At 55.8% G+C, this 16076-nt stretch overlaps 2 protein-coding genes across 2 annotated transcripts; both read left to right on the plus strand.

Moving 5' to 3' along the window:
* Positions 1-1658: 1658 nt before the first annotated feature.
* Positions 1659-7335, plus strand: LRP10 (LDL receptor related protein 10). The gene is made up of 7 exons (XM_006217219.4): positions 1659-2264; positions 2671-2715; positions 3230-3365; positions 4309-4499; positions 4617-5634; positions 5962-6091; positions 6222-7335. Exons 1-7 carry the CDS (start codon positions 2234-2236, stop codon positions 6807-6809), a joined length of 2139 nt encoding a protein of 712 aa, XP_006217281.3. The 5' UTR covers positions 1659-2233; the 3' UTR covers positions 6810-7335.
* A 4208-nt stretch (positions 7336-11543) lies between these two features.
* On the plus strand, positions 11544-15314 carry REM2 (RRAD and GEM like GTPase 2). Its single transcript, XM_072962801.1, has 5 exons — positions 11544-11758; positions 13024-13359; positions 13604-13677; positions 14406-14613; positions 14942-15314. The coding sequence occupies exons 1-5, from the start codon at positions 11644-11646 to the stop codon at positions 15235-15237; spliced, it is 1029 nt and encodes a 342-aa protein (XP_072818902.1). The 5' UTR covers positions 11544-11643; the 3' UTR covers positions 15238-15314.
* Positions 15315-16076: the final 762 nt, after the last annotated feature.

The raw sequence follows: 16076 nt of genomic DNA on the forward strand, positions 1-16076 counted from the left end.
TAATTTTTTTCTTTGTTTTTTCGCTTTTGTTTTTTTGCAAATCTTACGTTTATTCAGCATCCCGGACCGCAGGTTCCCTTCCTCCTCCTCCTGCCCCCTACAACTCTTTCCATCTAACCAACACTTTTCCTGCTTCATTTCTAAATTCATTTCTAAATTCCCCACAAGCTCATTCCCATGGGTACCTCCCATGACTGTCTCTTTATTCATGTATCTCTTTCCAACTAGACTGTAGGCTCCTTGAAGTTAAAGTGAAGTCTTAAGAGTTCTGGGCATCCACCAAGTACTCAGCATAGAGAACAGTCAACACTCCACTAAAACCTCCATGATCGCCATTAGGATTAAGTGTTATTAATTTCCCCAACCTCTTTGCCCTGCTTCCCTTTACTCAGCATCTTCCTCCCACATTTACGGTTCTATTTCATCCCTCATTCATCCTAAGGGTGCAGTGGGGTGTGTAGAGAGACCAAGGGACCAAGTTTCCTTGGCATGGGACCAAGGTCCAAGTGGAAGAAGGGCCTTTTTATGGCCAAGTCTATAGCTTCAGGCCCTGCTGAGGTCCCAGTTTTGAATACATCAAAACTGATGTCAACAACAAATGTCATGAACAGAAAACTGTAACATTTGTAGACAGGAGGGAGTAGTATGGACCTGAATGTACACTCTGTCCAGAGCCAGACAGCCTAGGTTCAAACCCTTGTTTCAGCATTTACTAGGTCCATAATCTTGAGCAAAATACTTAACCCCTGTGCCTGAGTTTCCTTATCTGTAACATGGGAGTAACAATAATATTTACCTCACAAGTCTATGGAGACGATTAAAAGAGTAAATACTTGAAAAGTGCTTAGATCTGTGCCTGAAGTGTGAAAAAAAAAAAAAGCCCCAAAAGTATTTGCTATTGTTATCGTTTACTATTATCTGTAAGTGCCACAGAAAATTGGTAACCCCAAGCTCACATAAATTAGAAGTATCTCCTGTGACTAGTAATAATAATTGTTAGCAGGTATGGAGCACTTCCTAGATGCTCAACTTGCATTATCTCCCTAAATGTTGACAACAACCTTACGAGAGAGTTGTACTATTATTAACCCTATTTTACAATTGAGAAGCACAGAGAGGTTAAGCAATTTTCTCAAGGTCACATAGCCAGCAAGTGGCTAAGGCACAATTACTCTATTCGCTTCCTGAATTACTGTGTCTTGTCAGGAGAGAAGCCTTGTGGGTACAAAGGTAAACAGTCTAGGCCCCAACCTACAGGAAGTTTCAGTTTCCAGAGAAGGGGCGGGGCGGGGGCGGGAAAGACAAGTAAACAAATTGTTATAACACCGTGTGGTAATTTCTGTAAAAGAGGCGCACGACAAAAAGTGCTACCGATCTCAGACACTGGGACAAGATAAGTACTGAGAGCTTAAGGATACAAAGGAAAAACATGGCAGTTACAGAATAAGCAGTTGCCCTTTGACAAACGTGTCCTGTAACAAATGGGTTACACGGAAAGGACTAAACAAAGCAGAGTTAAAAGTGGCGGCTGAGCGCCGTAAGAGCCCGTGTGACTAGAGCCGGTTGGACCGGAAAGGGGTTAAGGCGGGTAGGTGGGCGGGGCAAGCGCGTTGATTGGCAGGGGTGGGGCAAGACTTGTCACCCGCCCCCTCCCTCCGCCCCGGCTCCTCCAACCCCTGGGCTGGCCTGGGGTACCGCCTGGGCAAGGGCCGGGGAGCTGGGCTGAGTCGCCAGTCCCCCTCCCCGCTCCCCTGCCGCATTCCGCGGGCTGGACGCGCTGGAGAAGTTGAGCTGCGCCCGGGCCGGCCCTGGGGGCTGACAGTCGGCAAAGTTTGGCCCAAAGAGGAAGTGGCCTCAAGCCTCGGCAGGTGGCGGACAGGCCTGGACCGGATCGCTCGCGGCCTGCGGGCGGGCTCTAGGCGAGGGCGCACCCCAGCGCGGGGCCTCGAGCCGACTCCCAGGGCTTTGGGGGCCAGCCTCGGGAGAGAGCGCGGCGGCGGCCGGAGAAAACAACTCTGAAGTTGGCGAGAGGCACCGCCCCTGCTCCCGGGACGCCGCCACCTCCCACTCGCCCCCAGCCCTGGCATCCAGAGCTTCGGTCGAGGAGCCCGGGCCATGGAGCCCCCTAGGGGAGGCGGCACTCGGGGGCCTGGACGCCCGGAGCGGCGCCGCCTCCCCACTGGCTAGACGACCGAAGCTCTGGGACTCTTCCCGCACCTCTGGACGGCTCACGATGCTGCCGGCCTTCCTCCTCTTACTCCTGGGTAAGAAACCGAAACGAGACTACTCGCCCGGCACCCCGCTCCCGGGGCTGTTACCGGGCCTAGGGGCTCTAGCTCCCTTCTTCCTACGCGGCCCCTCACCCTACCGTGTCTGCCCGTGTCCCCCACCCTCTGCCACTGCCCCCGGCGCTGCCTGCCCCAACCCCTCGGAAATTTCCACCCGCTTCCCTCAGCCCTCATCCTCCCTCTGGCCTCCGCAGATCACTGTACCCACCCCAACAGGCCGTGCTGCCGACTTTCCTTCGAGGTCACACGCCGTTGCCTTCCTCTGCTCCCCACCACCCCTTCCGTAAACTACCCGGAAGTCTCAGCTCCCTTTCCTCCTTGAGTTGCTCAGGTGAAGAAAATTCCAAAGCGTGACTCTTGCCCTTTCTGGCTCTTCCTCTAGGAGGCGCTCTGGCCCACCCAGATCGGATCATTTTCCCAAATCCTGGTGAGTCGAGGATGCCCCTGGGGTCTCACGGGCTTGGTAATGAGGGAGGACCCAAGGGGAAGACTCTCTCGTCCTTGAATTCTTCTGGTACCATAGTTTTAGAGTGGAGATCATCCACCCTTTATTTTACAGATGGGGAAACAGCCAGCAGGAGCCCTCTCCTGGTAGTTATGTTCAACAACCGCCCCCCACCCAAATATCCTTGCTTGATCTGTCTAGCCAAAATGTAGTCTCCTTGAGGGAAGAAGCAGTATTTCCTGTTCCTCTTGGCCTAGTGACTGGCACAAAGCAGACCTCATATTGTTTGTGGTGTTGATACTTCAGGTGGAACTATGATGAGTGTGGAGAGGAGGGGGCCCATTGAAGATTGTGCCTCTAGAGTGTGTGTGGCTGGGGCAGGGGAGCTTCTCTGCTCCTTCTGGAAGAGTCCAATCCCTTGGAGGCCTCAAGCCTGAGGAAGGGTGGGATGGTTAAGAGGCTGTCGACCAGTGTCCCTACCTTCCTCTCTCTCCAGCCTGTGAGGACCCCCCGGCGGTGCTCTTGGAAGTGCAGGGCACCTTACAGAGGCCAGTGGGCCGGGACAGCCGCAGCTCCCCTGCCAACTGCACCTGGCTCATCCTGGGCAGCAAGGAGCAGACTGTAACAGTCAGGTGAGAAGAAGGGCAAGACCCTATTCCTTTGCCCCACGCCGCCTCCTCTGCCATGGAAAAGCCTTCAGGGATCACTGCTCCATGGAATTTCCATTCCTGTCAACAGGGGGAAGAGTAGAATTAGATTTGGCCTAGTCTGCCCTAACAGCCTGGCTTATTCTGGACCAGACACAGTGAATTGGGGCTGGGCTGGAGTGGACATCTAGCTCGGGTCCTGTCATCCCTGAAGGACGATAGTCACTCTAGAAACAGTCCTTGGGCTCGAATGTGGCTGTCCTGAGAGGTCCTTCAATCCATTACACATCCTTACCTGGCAGTCAGAGCTGTTCCTTCATTAGCTTAGAACCTTCCTCAGCCTCCCCAGATCTTTTAAACAGTCTAGGTCTCACTGGGCCCCTCTGACGTTGGGCTGTGGGGTTGTGGCCCATGTTAAGTACCTGGCTGTTTGCTTCACACAGTTCACTTCCCATGAGTTTATCCAGAAAAGGGTAGGAGAAGGGAGAGGGCAATCTGGGGAGAGGTTGTTGGGGCGGAGGGATCAGACTGCCATGGTGATCTCAGGTTTCACCACTGGGCACTGGGAGGGGATGGTGAGTTCTGGTTAATTAACTGTACGGTACCTGCCGGTCACTGCTCACACCATACTTGGGTGACAGAGCTGCAACACCAGGAAAGCAATAAATCTGTCCTGACTCAGTCCGGAACACAAATCAGTTTTCCCCAAAGGTTCTAGGATGTACTTGTGGTCTCATGGTGCCATAGGCCTCTGTTAGGGCTATTGCCATTGCTTACAAAGGAATTGGACTGTTTTCATTTGGCTGTCTGGCTTGTGGATAAGCAGGTGTTTGTGCTTCCTGGGGTAGAAGGGGCCTGACAACACTGTGGGGGGGGCGCTGGCAGTGGTCAAGAATATCTTACTTCCTGCTCTCTTCCACCCCTGTAGGTTCCAAAAACTGCACCTGGCCTGTGGCTCAGAGCGCTTAATTCTGCGCTCCCCCATCCAGCCACAGATCTCTCTATGCGAGGCCCCTGCCAGCCCCCTGCAGCTGCCTGGAGGCAACGTCACCATCACCTACAGCTATGCCGGGGCCAGAGCACCCATGGGCCAGGGCTTCTTGCTCTCCTACAGCCAAGGTAGGCTGGACAAGGCTGTCCGTGGGATGTTAGAACAGGCAGTGGAAGCCCCAGGGAGGAGGGAAGGATCCCGCCAGCTCCAGTGCTTCACAGCCCCTCTCCATGGTGCCTCTGCAGATTGGCTGATGTGCCTGCAGGATGAGTTCCAGTGCCTCAACCACCGCTGTGTGCCCTTCATCCAGCGCTGCGATGGGATTGATGACTGTGGCGATGGCTCTGATGAGGCAGGTTGCAGCTCAGACCCCTTCCCTGACCTGACCTCAGTCCCTGACCCCACCCCACCCTGCAATCACACCTTGGAAGACTTCTATGGGGTCTTCTCCTCCCTCGGGTACTCGCACCTGGCCTCAGTCTCCCACCCCCAGTCCTGCCTCTGGCTGTTGGACCCCCATGACGGCCGGCGCCTGGCAGTGCGCTTCACGGCCCTAGACCTGGGCTATGGAGATGCAGTGCACGTGTATGATGGCGCCGGGCCCCCCAAGACCCTCCGGCTGCTGCGCAGCCTCACCCACTTCAGCAACGGTAAGGCCGTCACTGTGGAGACGCTGTCCGGCCAGGCCACCGTCGACTACCACACAGTTGCTTGGAGCAGTGGTCGGGGCTTCAATGCCACCTACCATGTGCGGGGCTACTGCTTGCCTTGGGACCGACCCTGCGGCCTAGGCTCTGGCTTGGGGGCTAGTGAGGGCCTAGGTGAGCGCTGCTACAGCGAGGCTCAGCGCTGCGACGGCTCGTGGGACTGTGCGGATGGCACGGATGAGGAGAACTGCCCCAGCTGCCCGCCTGGACACTACCCCTGTGGGGCCGCCGGCAGCCCCGGCGCCACAGCCTGCTACCTGCCTGCTGACCGCTGCAACTACCAGACCTTCTGTGCTGACGGAGCGGACGAGAGACGCTGTCGGCACTGCCAGCCCGGGAACTTCCGATGCCGGGATGAGAAGTGCGTGTACGAGACTTGGGTGTGTGACGGGCAGCCAGACTGTGCGGACGGCAGCGATGAGTGGGACTGCTCCTATGCCCTGCCCCGCAAGGTCATCACCGCCGCAGTCATCGGCAGCCTGGTGTGTGGCTTGCTGCTGGTCATTGCCCTGGGCTGCACCTGCAAGCTCTATGCCATTCGCACCCAGGAGTACAGGTCAGTGGGAGTGCAACTGGCTGTGGCGGAGTGGGGACCCAGGGCAAGAAGGCCTATGCAGCCACAGGAGACCTGAGGGTGCCCACGCTGGGGACAGGTTCCAGTGACCAGCTTATGGGTTGGCTCCTGGTGTTGTCGGGCTTGGGGGCAGGGGTGCTTCACCAAGGGAGGGACAGGTCTAGATCCTGAAAGCAATCTCAAGGAAGGTGGGGGACCTCAGACTCTGGGAAGTCCTGGTCTGGGTATGGAGCGAAGAGGCCTGTCCATGCTGAGACAGGCGGCTCTGGCCGGAAGCACCTGTGACAGAGCAGCCCTCATCCCTTCCAGCATCTTCGCCCCCCTCTCCCGGATGGAGGCTGAGATTGTGCAGCAGCAGGCGCCCCCCTCATATGGACAGCTCATTGCCCAGGGTGCCATCCCACCTGTAGAGGACTTCCCTACAGAGAACCCTAATGATGTAAGTCATCCTCCCCAACCTGACCACTTCCCGCTCCCAGCCCCCTGTGGTCCTGCCGCTGCACCCTCCTTTCAGGCTTCTGGCCGTCCCGACCCCCTTTGACCCCACTGTCTTCCTCCTCTCCTTGCAGAACTCAGTGCTGGGCAACCTGCGTTCTCTGCTACAGATCTTACGCCAGGACATGACTCCAGGGGGTGCCCCAGGTGCCCGCCGCCGCCAGCGGGGCCGCTCTATGCGCCGCCTGGTGCGCCGTCTCCGCCGCTGGGGCCTGCTTCCTCGGACCAACCCCCCAGCCCGGACTCCTGAGACCAGATCTCAGGTCACACCTTCTGCTGCTTCCCTCGAGACCGTAGACGGCAGCACGGGTCCAGCCCGTGAGGGTGGAGCGGTGGGTGGGCAAGATGGGGAACAGGCACCCCCGCTGCCTGTCAAGGCTCCACTGCCACCTGCCAGCACGTCTCCAGCCTTCCCTACTGTCCCCGAGGCCCCGGCACCACTGCCTGTGGCACCCCTGGAGCCATCACTGCTGTCTGGAGTGGTGCAGGCCCTGCGAGGCCGCCTCCTGCCCAGCCTGCGGCCCCCAGGACCAACCCGGACCCCACCCGGACCCCACACGACAGTCCTGTCCCCAGAGGATGAGGACGATGTGCTGTTGGTGCCACTGGCTGAGCCAGGGGTCTGGGTGGTCGAAGCGGAGGATGAGCCACTGCTTGCCTGAGGTGACCCGGCTTCCCTGGGGTCTCTATTCACAGTGACAACCCTTTAGAGAGCAGATCAGCTTCCCTTCCACTACTTCCCTCCTGTCCCTCAGTCTGAGGGCACTTGATGGGCCTCCCACTGATCCCATGTAGCTACTGTAAAGTTAGGTGTCCCTCAGGCAGGGAGAGGGGTCACACAGAGCCCCCTCTGTGCACGCCAGAGACCACAGCCCACTGCCACCCCCACCCCACACCACCACCACTTGGGTGGCTGTTTTTAAAAAGTAAAGTTCTTAAAGGGTCATAGGCCTGGATACTCCATCCTTGCCAAAGCCCCATCCAAAAGTGGCCTTAAGCACCAGGATGCCAACTGGCTGGAGACGTCCAGCTTCCAAGGGGAGGATTTGGGCAGGGTCTGAGGTTTTGCCAACGGTAATCCCGTCTACAAGTCCTGGCTCATAAAAAGAGCACAACAAATGCTTTTATTCCATAGCTAAATCATTGCCCAGGAAGCCAAGGTTGAAAATAAAGGAATCAGAAATTTAAGATTTTTGTAAATGAGCTGTGAGCCTGAGTCCTGCCTCTCTACCCATCTCAGCTTATGCTCCCCTCACCTTGCTCCTCCCTGTGAAGGCCTTGGTTCTGCCCTCCACCTCCTGTCCTCTTCCTGCTTATCGTCCAACCACCCTGCCCTGGTGGGGCACTCAGAGGGTGAAAAAATTCTAGGAACCTAAGACTAACCCTCTCTACCTCCACTCACTGCCTGGGGCCCAGCTCTACAGTGACTGACCCCGGGGCTGAGCACTAAGCCTTTGCCCTCACTGCCAGGCAGGAATTTGTGAGCCAGCTGGGCACTGCAGCTGGGAAGCTTCCCATTTACAGAGTATTCGCAGAGCACATGTCACAGAAGTGGGCTGTCCCTGATGGAACGCAGGAGCCATGACTCCTGCCCTCCATCCTCCACCCCACCATGCGTTTTCAGTCTGTCCTAGGCAAGACAGATGAACTCTCAGCCAGGATGCCTCAAAGCGGCAAAGATGTGTCCAGAGAAAATGCATAAACATTCAGGGTGTAAAGACGCTAGCATCACCCTGGCCAAATCCAAGAGGTCCTCCTGGAAGAGAGCCCAAACTGGACCTTAAAGAATGCTGTCCGAGGTGGAATAGAATTGTGAATTGTAGGCAGGGTGAGAGTTCACGGGATAAGTAAACTAAGCAGACAGTGACTGTAGGAGGGACCTGGGCTTCCTGAGAAGGGGCCAGGTGTGTAAGCAGCGGCCAGAGCCGAAGAACGGGAGAGGGTGATGGAAGAGGAGGGAATGATCTCTGGGAAATGCTGGGACCCAGCCTCTGGTAAGGACAGTAACCGTTGTCCTGGAGTTTAAAAGGAAAATCAGAAAAACAAACAAAAATGAAAGAAAGGAAAATCAGTCAAGACAAAGAATTTAGAAAAAGTCCAGAGGGTGGGTGTGCCCCCAAGAACAGCACTGAGCCATTCCCTTACAGAACCAATCCCCAGAGAAGCGGGTTCCCCCTTACGCTCGCCCTTACCTTTCCTGCCTAGCCTGGCCTGTCCCTGCCCCTCTGGTGGAGGGGCCCTGTGGATTACACCCTGTCAACATCCTCACGCCAGCACTAATTGCGTGTTTCCTCTCCCAGTGAGCAAGAGCCTAGGGAAATGGTAGAGAGGGGATCCGGGGCAGTCCTGGGACACTGGCATCTTGGCTCCGGGAAGACTCAAGCTCCTTTCATTCCACACCCTCTCCAGAGATTGGGGAAGGGGCTCCAGAGGTCTTCATCCTTGCTGGCTGTTCTCCCTTTGGACCTGCCTTCCACGGTGTAAACAATCCCTGGGTCCCACTAGTGTCAGGCCCAGTGAGAACAGTGAAGCAGGGAATGTTGATTTCCTCTCCTGTGTCCTCCACCACCTCCCCTCCTGTGCTCCTCTCTTCTACCTCACATCCTCATCCCTTGTCCTGCTCCAGACCTTTCACCTCCCAGGGGTATTTGGAATTTGAAAGTGGACAAAGATTTAAGGTAAAAGAATGCCCCTCATGGTGGAATGCTTCAGAATGCTGGAGGGAGGACTTGAGGGAAGAGTTCACTAGGGAGGCCTGTGCACATAGGTTCATGGGCCTGAAAGACGCTCACCCGGGTGCTGGGTCATGCTCCAGGAGGTACAAGCAGTAACACTATGTCAGCCTCAGTGAAGCCCCAGGTTGGCGGGGAGAGGGGACTGACCTTGTACAGGCAGAATGGAGAAACTCAGAGGGTCCCACCTAGGCAAGGGTGGAGCATTGTGGAGCTGTCACCCAAGTTTATATTCACCATGGAAAATGAAATGAGATGACTTCAAATCAGGATAGACACCACTATCCAAGGTGCCCAGTATCAGGGGTGTGGAACTCCTGTCAAGTCCCTTGATGGGGAGGAAGGAGGCGATCTCACTTATGAGATGGGAATCAAGCTGCAAATCTGCGATAATCTGAGCAGATACCAGAAGTCAGTCCTTAAGGAGCAGAATCTGGGCCTGCTCCAAGCTCCAAGCCACTCTGGGAGAAGAGGGGGACCCCTAGTCACATGGCCTGAGGCTGTTGGAGCACCCAGTGGTCAGGCAACCTGTTGAGTGCCAGACCCTTTACCTCACAAGGCTGTGCCATGGGCATCACGGCCCCAATTCACAGGCTCAGGAGCAGCTTCGGAGGAATTATGAGACTGGCCCAGTCTCTACTGAGAGGCAGAATTAAACCTGGATCACCTCGGTTCCAAATCTCACCCTGTCCCATTTTTCCACAGGACCTCCCATTCCTGAGGGAGCCTGGATGTGGGCAAGTTCACAGCGTCTTATCAGTGGAAAGAGACCTGGTGGTTCAGGGTGAAACCCAGCCTGCTTCTTTGGCCTAAGGCTGGATTGAAGGCAGGCCGAAGTCACGGTCAAGAATCCTCGCTGGGGTCTGCAGCACACCTGACACTTATCTGGTACCCTAGAAAGGAATCCTACCCCCTAAATAAGTATTCCAGACACACAAAGTTCACTCCTTTACAACTTAAGACTTTAAAAACTCATTTTGGAAGGAAGTCAAACCTAACACTCATCTTTAGCACATCTGCAATAAAATATTAATCTTTCTGGATAGCTGAGGGTCATTCATAGAAACCAATGACTTCTTTACAGCAGTGTTTTCAGAAGCTGTAACAGTGTCAGGGAAGCTGTATGTCTTAATACCAGATGACCTTAGACCACTTTTTAAATGCTTATGACTGCTTTGAAAGTCTTCTGTGATGTTGTTGCCTCCTTGCTGTCGGGCTATCAGTGGTCACTCGCTGCTGTAAGTGGGCTTCTAATCTTTGAGCACAGGAACACACATGGACACATTAAAACTGTGAATAAAGTAAGGACAAGTGGGCTGTGACTGAGGACTAGAGAGCCTGTCCAATGTGTGAAGTGCATGAGGATTGTAGCTGTTTAAGAGTTCTTTCTGCTCCTTCTAGACCCCACAATGCTGCCCTGCAGCTGACATCCAGATAAGCGAAGTGTCACTGCACAAGTGATCCCAAGATCACTGTTTGCTTCTTTGATTGGAAAAGCCCACTGAAAATCGAAATATGTTCTCAATAATAGGATACAGTTGGAATATTTAAGACAAGGAAGGCAGCATAGCATAGAATGCTTAGCATTGGAATGCTCTGGGTGGGAATCCTGGTGTCCCCATTTTCCAGCTGCATGATTGATTTGGGGCACAGGCCACCCACCTGTCACTCTGAGCATCAGGGTCATGAGGATGAAAGGAGATAATGCAGGAAGGTGCGTAGCACAGCACCTGGCAAAAATGGAGCAAGAAGGGGCCAGGAAATCAGAAATGTGTGTGTGGATGCTTGGGGGTGTCAGGAAGGAAGACAAATGGGAGCCTGAAGCAAAAGGGACGAGGCAGAAAAGGAGCAGTAAAGAAGCCCAGACATCCTAGCTTCCCACTAAGGCATAGGCATCGTCTTGTGTCTGCCCTGTGCAGCCCAGGAGGCCCGGGGCAGCCCCAGAGAGCACTGAGAGTGGGGCTGGTGCCCCCTGGGATTGGGAACATCTTCTAGAGGGCTAGTTGTCTCTCCCCTTTTTCCTGCTCTGATTAACACAAGGTGGGTGGCCCTGGCAGGGAGGGAGATGGGGAGAAAGTCCCCACAGTGGTTTGTACCCACCAGAACCTATTAAAAGAATGAAGCTGCCCAAACAAAGCAGCCATCACTCCTGTCTCCCTAGGGGCCGGGGAAATGGGGACTTTCGTGGGTCTTAGCCCAGAAGGGGTAGTACTGGGAAGAAGAAGGTAGTAGGGAAGCTTGGTGGTGGGCAGGGTGGCTGTCCTCCTGTCCCTGCATCTCTTTTGGTTTCTGCCTCTAGCCCTTCCATTTAGCCACAGAGCACCCAGTCTGGGCTGGACACTGGGCTGGAGGGCTGGGATGCAGAGACAAATGACACAGTCCTAGCTCCTGGAGAAAGACCGCCCAGGCCCTGGGTCCTGGCCTCCTGCCATCCTCAGCTCCCTTATCCACTGACCCCTCACCCCACTTCTTTGAACCCATCTCTTCTGCCCTTCTGACTTTGTCCTGTTCATGTCTTAAGCAGACTCCACAGTGTGTGTGCTCCCAGAGGAAAGCGACACAAAGGAAGGGGGTGCAGAAAGGAGGGAATCCCGCTGACATCACTGCTCATTAGCATGTGTGACCTCATCAGGGGGTGGGACTATTTCCCCAGGTGTCGGGTGGGGAGGGCTGGAGGGGTGGTATTTAAAGGGAAAAGCTGACTGTGCGGCTGAGAGGGAGCGGGTGCTGCGAGCCGCCAGGCTGCACACACACACGCACACCGATGCACACAGACCTCGACACCGACATGGACATGGACACGGACACGGACACGGAAACCACAGCACTCTGCCCCTCTGGCAGCCACCAGGCCTCCCCTCCAGGGACGCCCACACCAGGTGAGGGCTAAGCTGGCAGGTTCTCGCTGAATCTATGGGGGTGGGAGCTGAAGCTTTGATGGGAAGGTCAGAACTAGGGGTTGAAGAAGCTTGAACCCAAACAGCAAGAGGAAAGAGCAACTCAGGAAGTAGGGAAGCCTCCTGTCCACACTAGGACTGGGGCTGGGCTGAGGTAGGGGTAGGGGGCAGCTGGGGACTGCCTAAATATCCCCTTACCCACCCGTCACCCAGGGCTTCACTGGGGAAACTGGTGCTTAGCCCCAAGGTCTGCCTCATTCCCAAGAGGCTGGGATGCGCAGGAGGGAAGGGGGGAAGAAAGGGCAGCCCACAAGCCTGGGAATCACAGGCAGGGGGCTACTCTGGGGACCTGTTGTAAGGGTTTCTCTGGCTCCTGGACGCCGTGGCTGCCAGCCAAGTATTGATCCTGGGCTATTTCCAGCCTCTCTCCATCCCCCTGTGTTGTGTCTGTCGTTCCTCCTCCAGTTACCCTGACCCATGCATTGTCACTCTCCCTCTTGCTCCTGCTCTCTTGTTCTCTCTCTCCCTCCCTCCTTCTCTCCCTCAGCCTCACCATGAACACAGTATTCTCTCAGCCTCACCATGAACACAATATTCTCTCGGACTCACTGAAGCAGCCAGGGGTGCAGAAGGATTCCCACACACAACTGTGCACTGGGGGATGCTTACCTGCAGGGCCTTGGGAAGAGGCAGCCCCTCTCACACACCCATGGAGACCCAACACACACATTTCAAAGAGCGAAGGCCCTTCCCAGGAACAGGCACTCCACAAAGTTTTTGACTCTATGAACCTGGGCAGCAGCTTCAGCTTCTCATCCCCTGGGGCCCTCCCCAGTGTGGGGATCACCAGTGCAGGAACCAGGAGAGGGAAAGGCCTCTCTGTGTTAGCAAGAGCAGCCCCGGGGCCAGAGGCCTAGTCTGGGGGGTGTGCCTGTGTGTCAGTGTGGAGTGTGAGTGGGTGTGCAAGCCAGTGCACAGGTGCCTCCCCTGCATGGGGTATGTTTTGAACAGGCTGTGGCTGGAACCATACTGGAACCAGTCTTCAGCTCGGCATTTTGGACCCCCAGCAGCTCAGGCTTCTGGGGGAGTTCAGTGGAAGAGGTTAGACCAAAGATTCTCAGCTCCTTCTGGGTCATGGTCTTGACTGGTCCTCTGAAGCTGGAGCAGCCAGGACTGAGTCCTCTGCAGATGGCTGGGCCTACCCCACTCATAGCTTCCTTCTCTTTGCCCAAACCCCCCCAAAGCAGATGCCACTCTGCTAAAGAAGCCAGAGAAACTGTTGGCAGGGCTGGACCGTGGCGGGCCACCCCCTGCCCCGGGGGCCCCCAGACGAAGAGGCAGTATGCCTGTCCCCTACAAGCACCAGCTGCGGCGGGCCCAGGCTGTAGATGAACTTGACTGGCCACCTCACGCCTCATCCTCTGGCTCCTCTGACTCCCTGGGCTCAGGGGAAGCAGCCCCTACCCAAAAGGACGGCATCTTCAAAGTCATGCTGGTGGGGGAGAGCGGCGTGGGCAAGAGCACCCTAGCAGGCACTTTCGGTGGTCTCCAGGGAGACAGTGCTCACGAGCTGGAGAATCCAGGTATTTGGGGGAGCCCTGCAAGGGTTGAGGGCACCTCTGGAGCCCTAGTGAGGGACGGACGAGCTCAAGGCATGAGCAGTCCTGGAGGCTAGAACCTAAGAGAAGCTGTCCCAATGCTTTCTGCAGTTACCTCCCTGGAGGGGGCTCCCTGGTGCTGGGACCTCAGGCATCCCTGGTTACCACGTCTTACAGGTGTTGGGGAGCCTCCTAATGTGCTCTATTACATGTCCTTATTTCCCAACAGAGGACACCTATGAGAGACGCATCATGGTGGATAAGGAAGAAGTGACTCTGGTTGTTTATGACATCTGGGAACAGGTGAGAACTAAGATGTGGCTGCAAGTAGGTGATGAAACCTGGGAGAGTTGAGGAGGGGCAAAGTCTGGCTGAAGGCTGGTGGGACGGCAGGCCCTGGTTTTAACATGTAATGGGACCTGACCTTTCACATGTATTGTCTCAGAGAGCAAAGGCCCACACAAGTGTGCATACGGTGGCACTGAGAGCCGCTGTCTGATTTCCAGGATCTTCTAACCCACAGGAAAGTTAGGATCTGAATTTGGCAAACCCTGCAGCTGCAAGCCAGGCTGAACACCCTAAAACTGACCCCCTCCATACATTTTTCAGCCTGGAAGAGTCTGATTAGACAAGACAAGAGCTCAGGGCTCTGAAATGTCACAGAAGGGGGAAAAAAGTGAGGACTTGTGAATATTTGGACATAAATGATTACTATGCAGAAATGAGAGGCCAGATTACATACACTTGAATAGTATTCATTTTTTAAGAGCTTAAGCATAAGAAAGTAGGATGGGCCACCCTAGTCAAGGATCCTATGTTCCCCATTTGCCCATGAAGAGCTCGCATTACAAACTCCTCTCTTCTCCACAAACACACTCTGGGTATGGAGATTCTGCCATTAACTAGCTCTGCTGTCCTAAGCAGGTGGCTTCTCCCTCACATCCTGGTTCCTTATCCTTGAGGTGCAGGTGCTGGATAGGTTCTCCCATGCCTCCAGCCCTGACATTCCACCACTCTCTGCCCATCTGCAGGAGGATGCAGGAGGGTGGCTGCGGGACCACTGCCTTCAGACGGGGGATGCCTTTCTCATCGTCTTCTCAGTCACCGACCGACGAAGCTTCTCCAAAGTTCCAGAGACCCTGCTACGGCTCAGGGCTGGGAGGCCCCACCACGACCTGCCTGTCATCCTCGTTGGAAACAAGAGTGACCTGGCCCGCTCCCGGGAGGTCTCTCTGGAGGGTGGGTATCCTGAATCTCATCCCTACTTGCATTCTCAGGGAATCCTCTCCCTGCCAGATCAACTCTTCTCTATAAGGCCCTTCTACGCTCCTGACCCTAGGGCCCTGAGACTCCCTCCTCTTCACACCCCTTGACCTCGCCTCTTCTCAAGGCTCTTTCTCCTTCCCCTCCGCACCACCACCGCCCTCCACTTGATCCCTGCCTTGTTCTCTCAGTTGGGAGAGAGTCACTCGCCCCAGTCCCTTTCCACTGCCCGCCCGGGATCCCCTCAGGCTCCCCCCATCCCACCCCGCAGCGGGCGAGCGCCTGAACAGGTCCCTTCCTGCAGAGGGCCGCCATTTGGCAGGGACACTGAGCTGCAAGCACATTGAGACGTCGGCCGCGCTGCACCACAACACGCGGGAGCTCTTCGAAGGCGCGGTGCGCCAGATCCGGCTGCGGCGCGGGCGGAACCGCGCCGGGGGCCCTCGGCCGGAGTGGGGCAGCCCCGAGGGACCACCGCCGCCCGCGCGCCGCGAGAGCCTCACCAAGAAGGCCAAGCGCTTCCTTGCCAACCTGGTGCCGCGTAACGCCAAGTTCTTCAAGCAGCGCTCCAGGTCGTGTCACGACCTCTCTGTGCTCTGAGCCGCGGTCGCCATGGTCACCGCGGTTGCCATGCTAACCGCACCCTCCGCTCGCCCCCTCGCCCCGCCCCTCCCCGGTCCGACCGGCTTCCCTTGCGAAGACCGTCTAGGAGGAAACCAGAAACTCTCGGGACGCCCTGGAGTGACCGCGGGAGGCGCCCCCCCCGCCCCCAGGCCCCTGCGGGCGTCGCCCCCACCCGTTCCGCGCGCTCTCCGGTTACCTCCCATCCCCAGGGCTCCTGGAAGGCGAGGACGCCGACCTGCGGGGGTGCGCCGTGGCCGGTGGGAGGGGAGAAAGGTAGTTCTGCAAGATGTTCTGTTTTTTATTAATTCGCGCTTGACTATCTCCCCTGTAAAGAGATCCTAAAAAGCAAGAACTGGAAAAGTGCTTTGTAGACTCCTTTACAGTTTTCCACCTTTGTACTCTGCGCGAATATGCCTCAACTTTAAGAGATTCTTAAAGGTAAAGACACGGAGCTGCTTCTTTTGAGACTTTTCCTTAAGCGTTCTGGCTCTTAAGCTGCACTTGTCCACTTTGCCTTTAAGAAGTTCTTAAAGGCAAGGGCCTGGAAGCGCAGTTCTCCAGAATTAATTCTGTGGTTTACCGACTCACCACCGCACTTCCCCTTTAAGGTTATTAAAGGTAAGATGTGCAGACTTTTGCCTTCAGCTGCCAGCGTGGAGAGCTGAGCGGTGGCAGCTCCCATTTGGCCGGGGCCCAGGAGGCACCAGCCAGGGGACCACCTTTTCCTTTTCAATAAAGAATTTTTCTACTTCACTTGCTTACTCTGACTCTGTTCTCAAAGCCCCCATGGAAGGGATGAATGTAGATGGAAACTG

The sequence above is a fragment of the Vicugna pacos genome, chromosome 6 (genome assembly GCF_048564905.1).
Source record: "Vicugna pacos chromosome 6, VicPac4, whole genome shotgun sequence".
Lineage (NCBI taxonomy): Eukaryota > Metazoa > Chordata > Mammalia > Artiodactyla > Camelidae > Vicugna > Vicugna pacos.

Excerpts from the sequence above, each read along its gene's own strand:
- LRP10 (XM_006217219.4), top strand. The coding sequence starts at position 2,234 with ATGCTGCCGGCCTTCCTCCTCTTACTCCTGG. Across the intron at positions 2,265-2,670 it reads CTTCCTCCTCTTACTCCTGG|GAGGCGCTCTGGCCCACCCA; the intron begins GTAAGAAACCGA and ends CTCTTCCTCTAG. Across the intron at positions 2,716-3,229 it reads GATCATTTTCCCAAATCCTG|CCTGTGAGGACCCCCCGGCG; the intron begins GTGAGTCGAGGA and ends CTCTCTCTCCAG.
- REM2 (XM_072962801.1), top strand. The coding sequence starts at position 11,644 with ATGCACACAGACCTCGACACCGACATGGACATGGACACGGACACGGAC. Across the intron at positions 11,759-13,023 it reads TCCAGGGACGCCCACACCAG|ATGCCACTCTGCTAAAGAAG; the intron begins GTGAGGGCTAAG and ends CCCCCAAAGCAG. Across the intron at positions 14,614-14,941 it reads CCGGGAGGTCTCTCTGGAGG|AGGGCCGCCATTTGGCAGGG; the intron begins GTGGGTATCCTG and ends CCCTTCCTGCAG.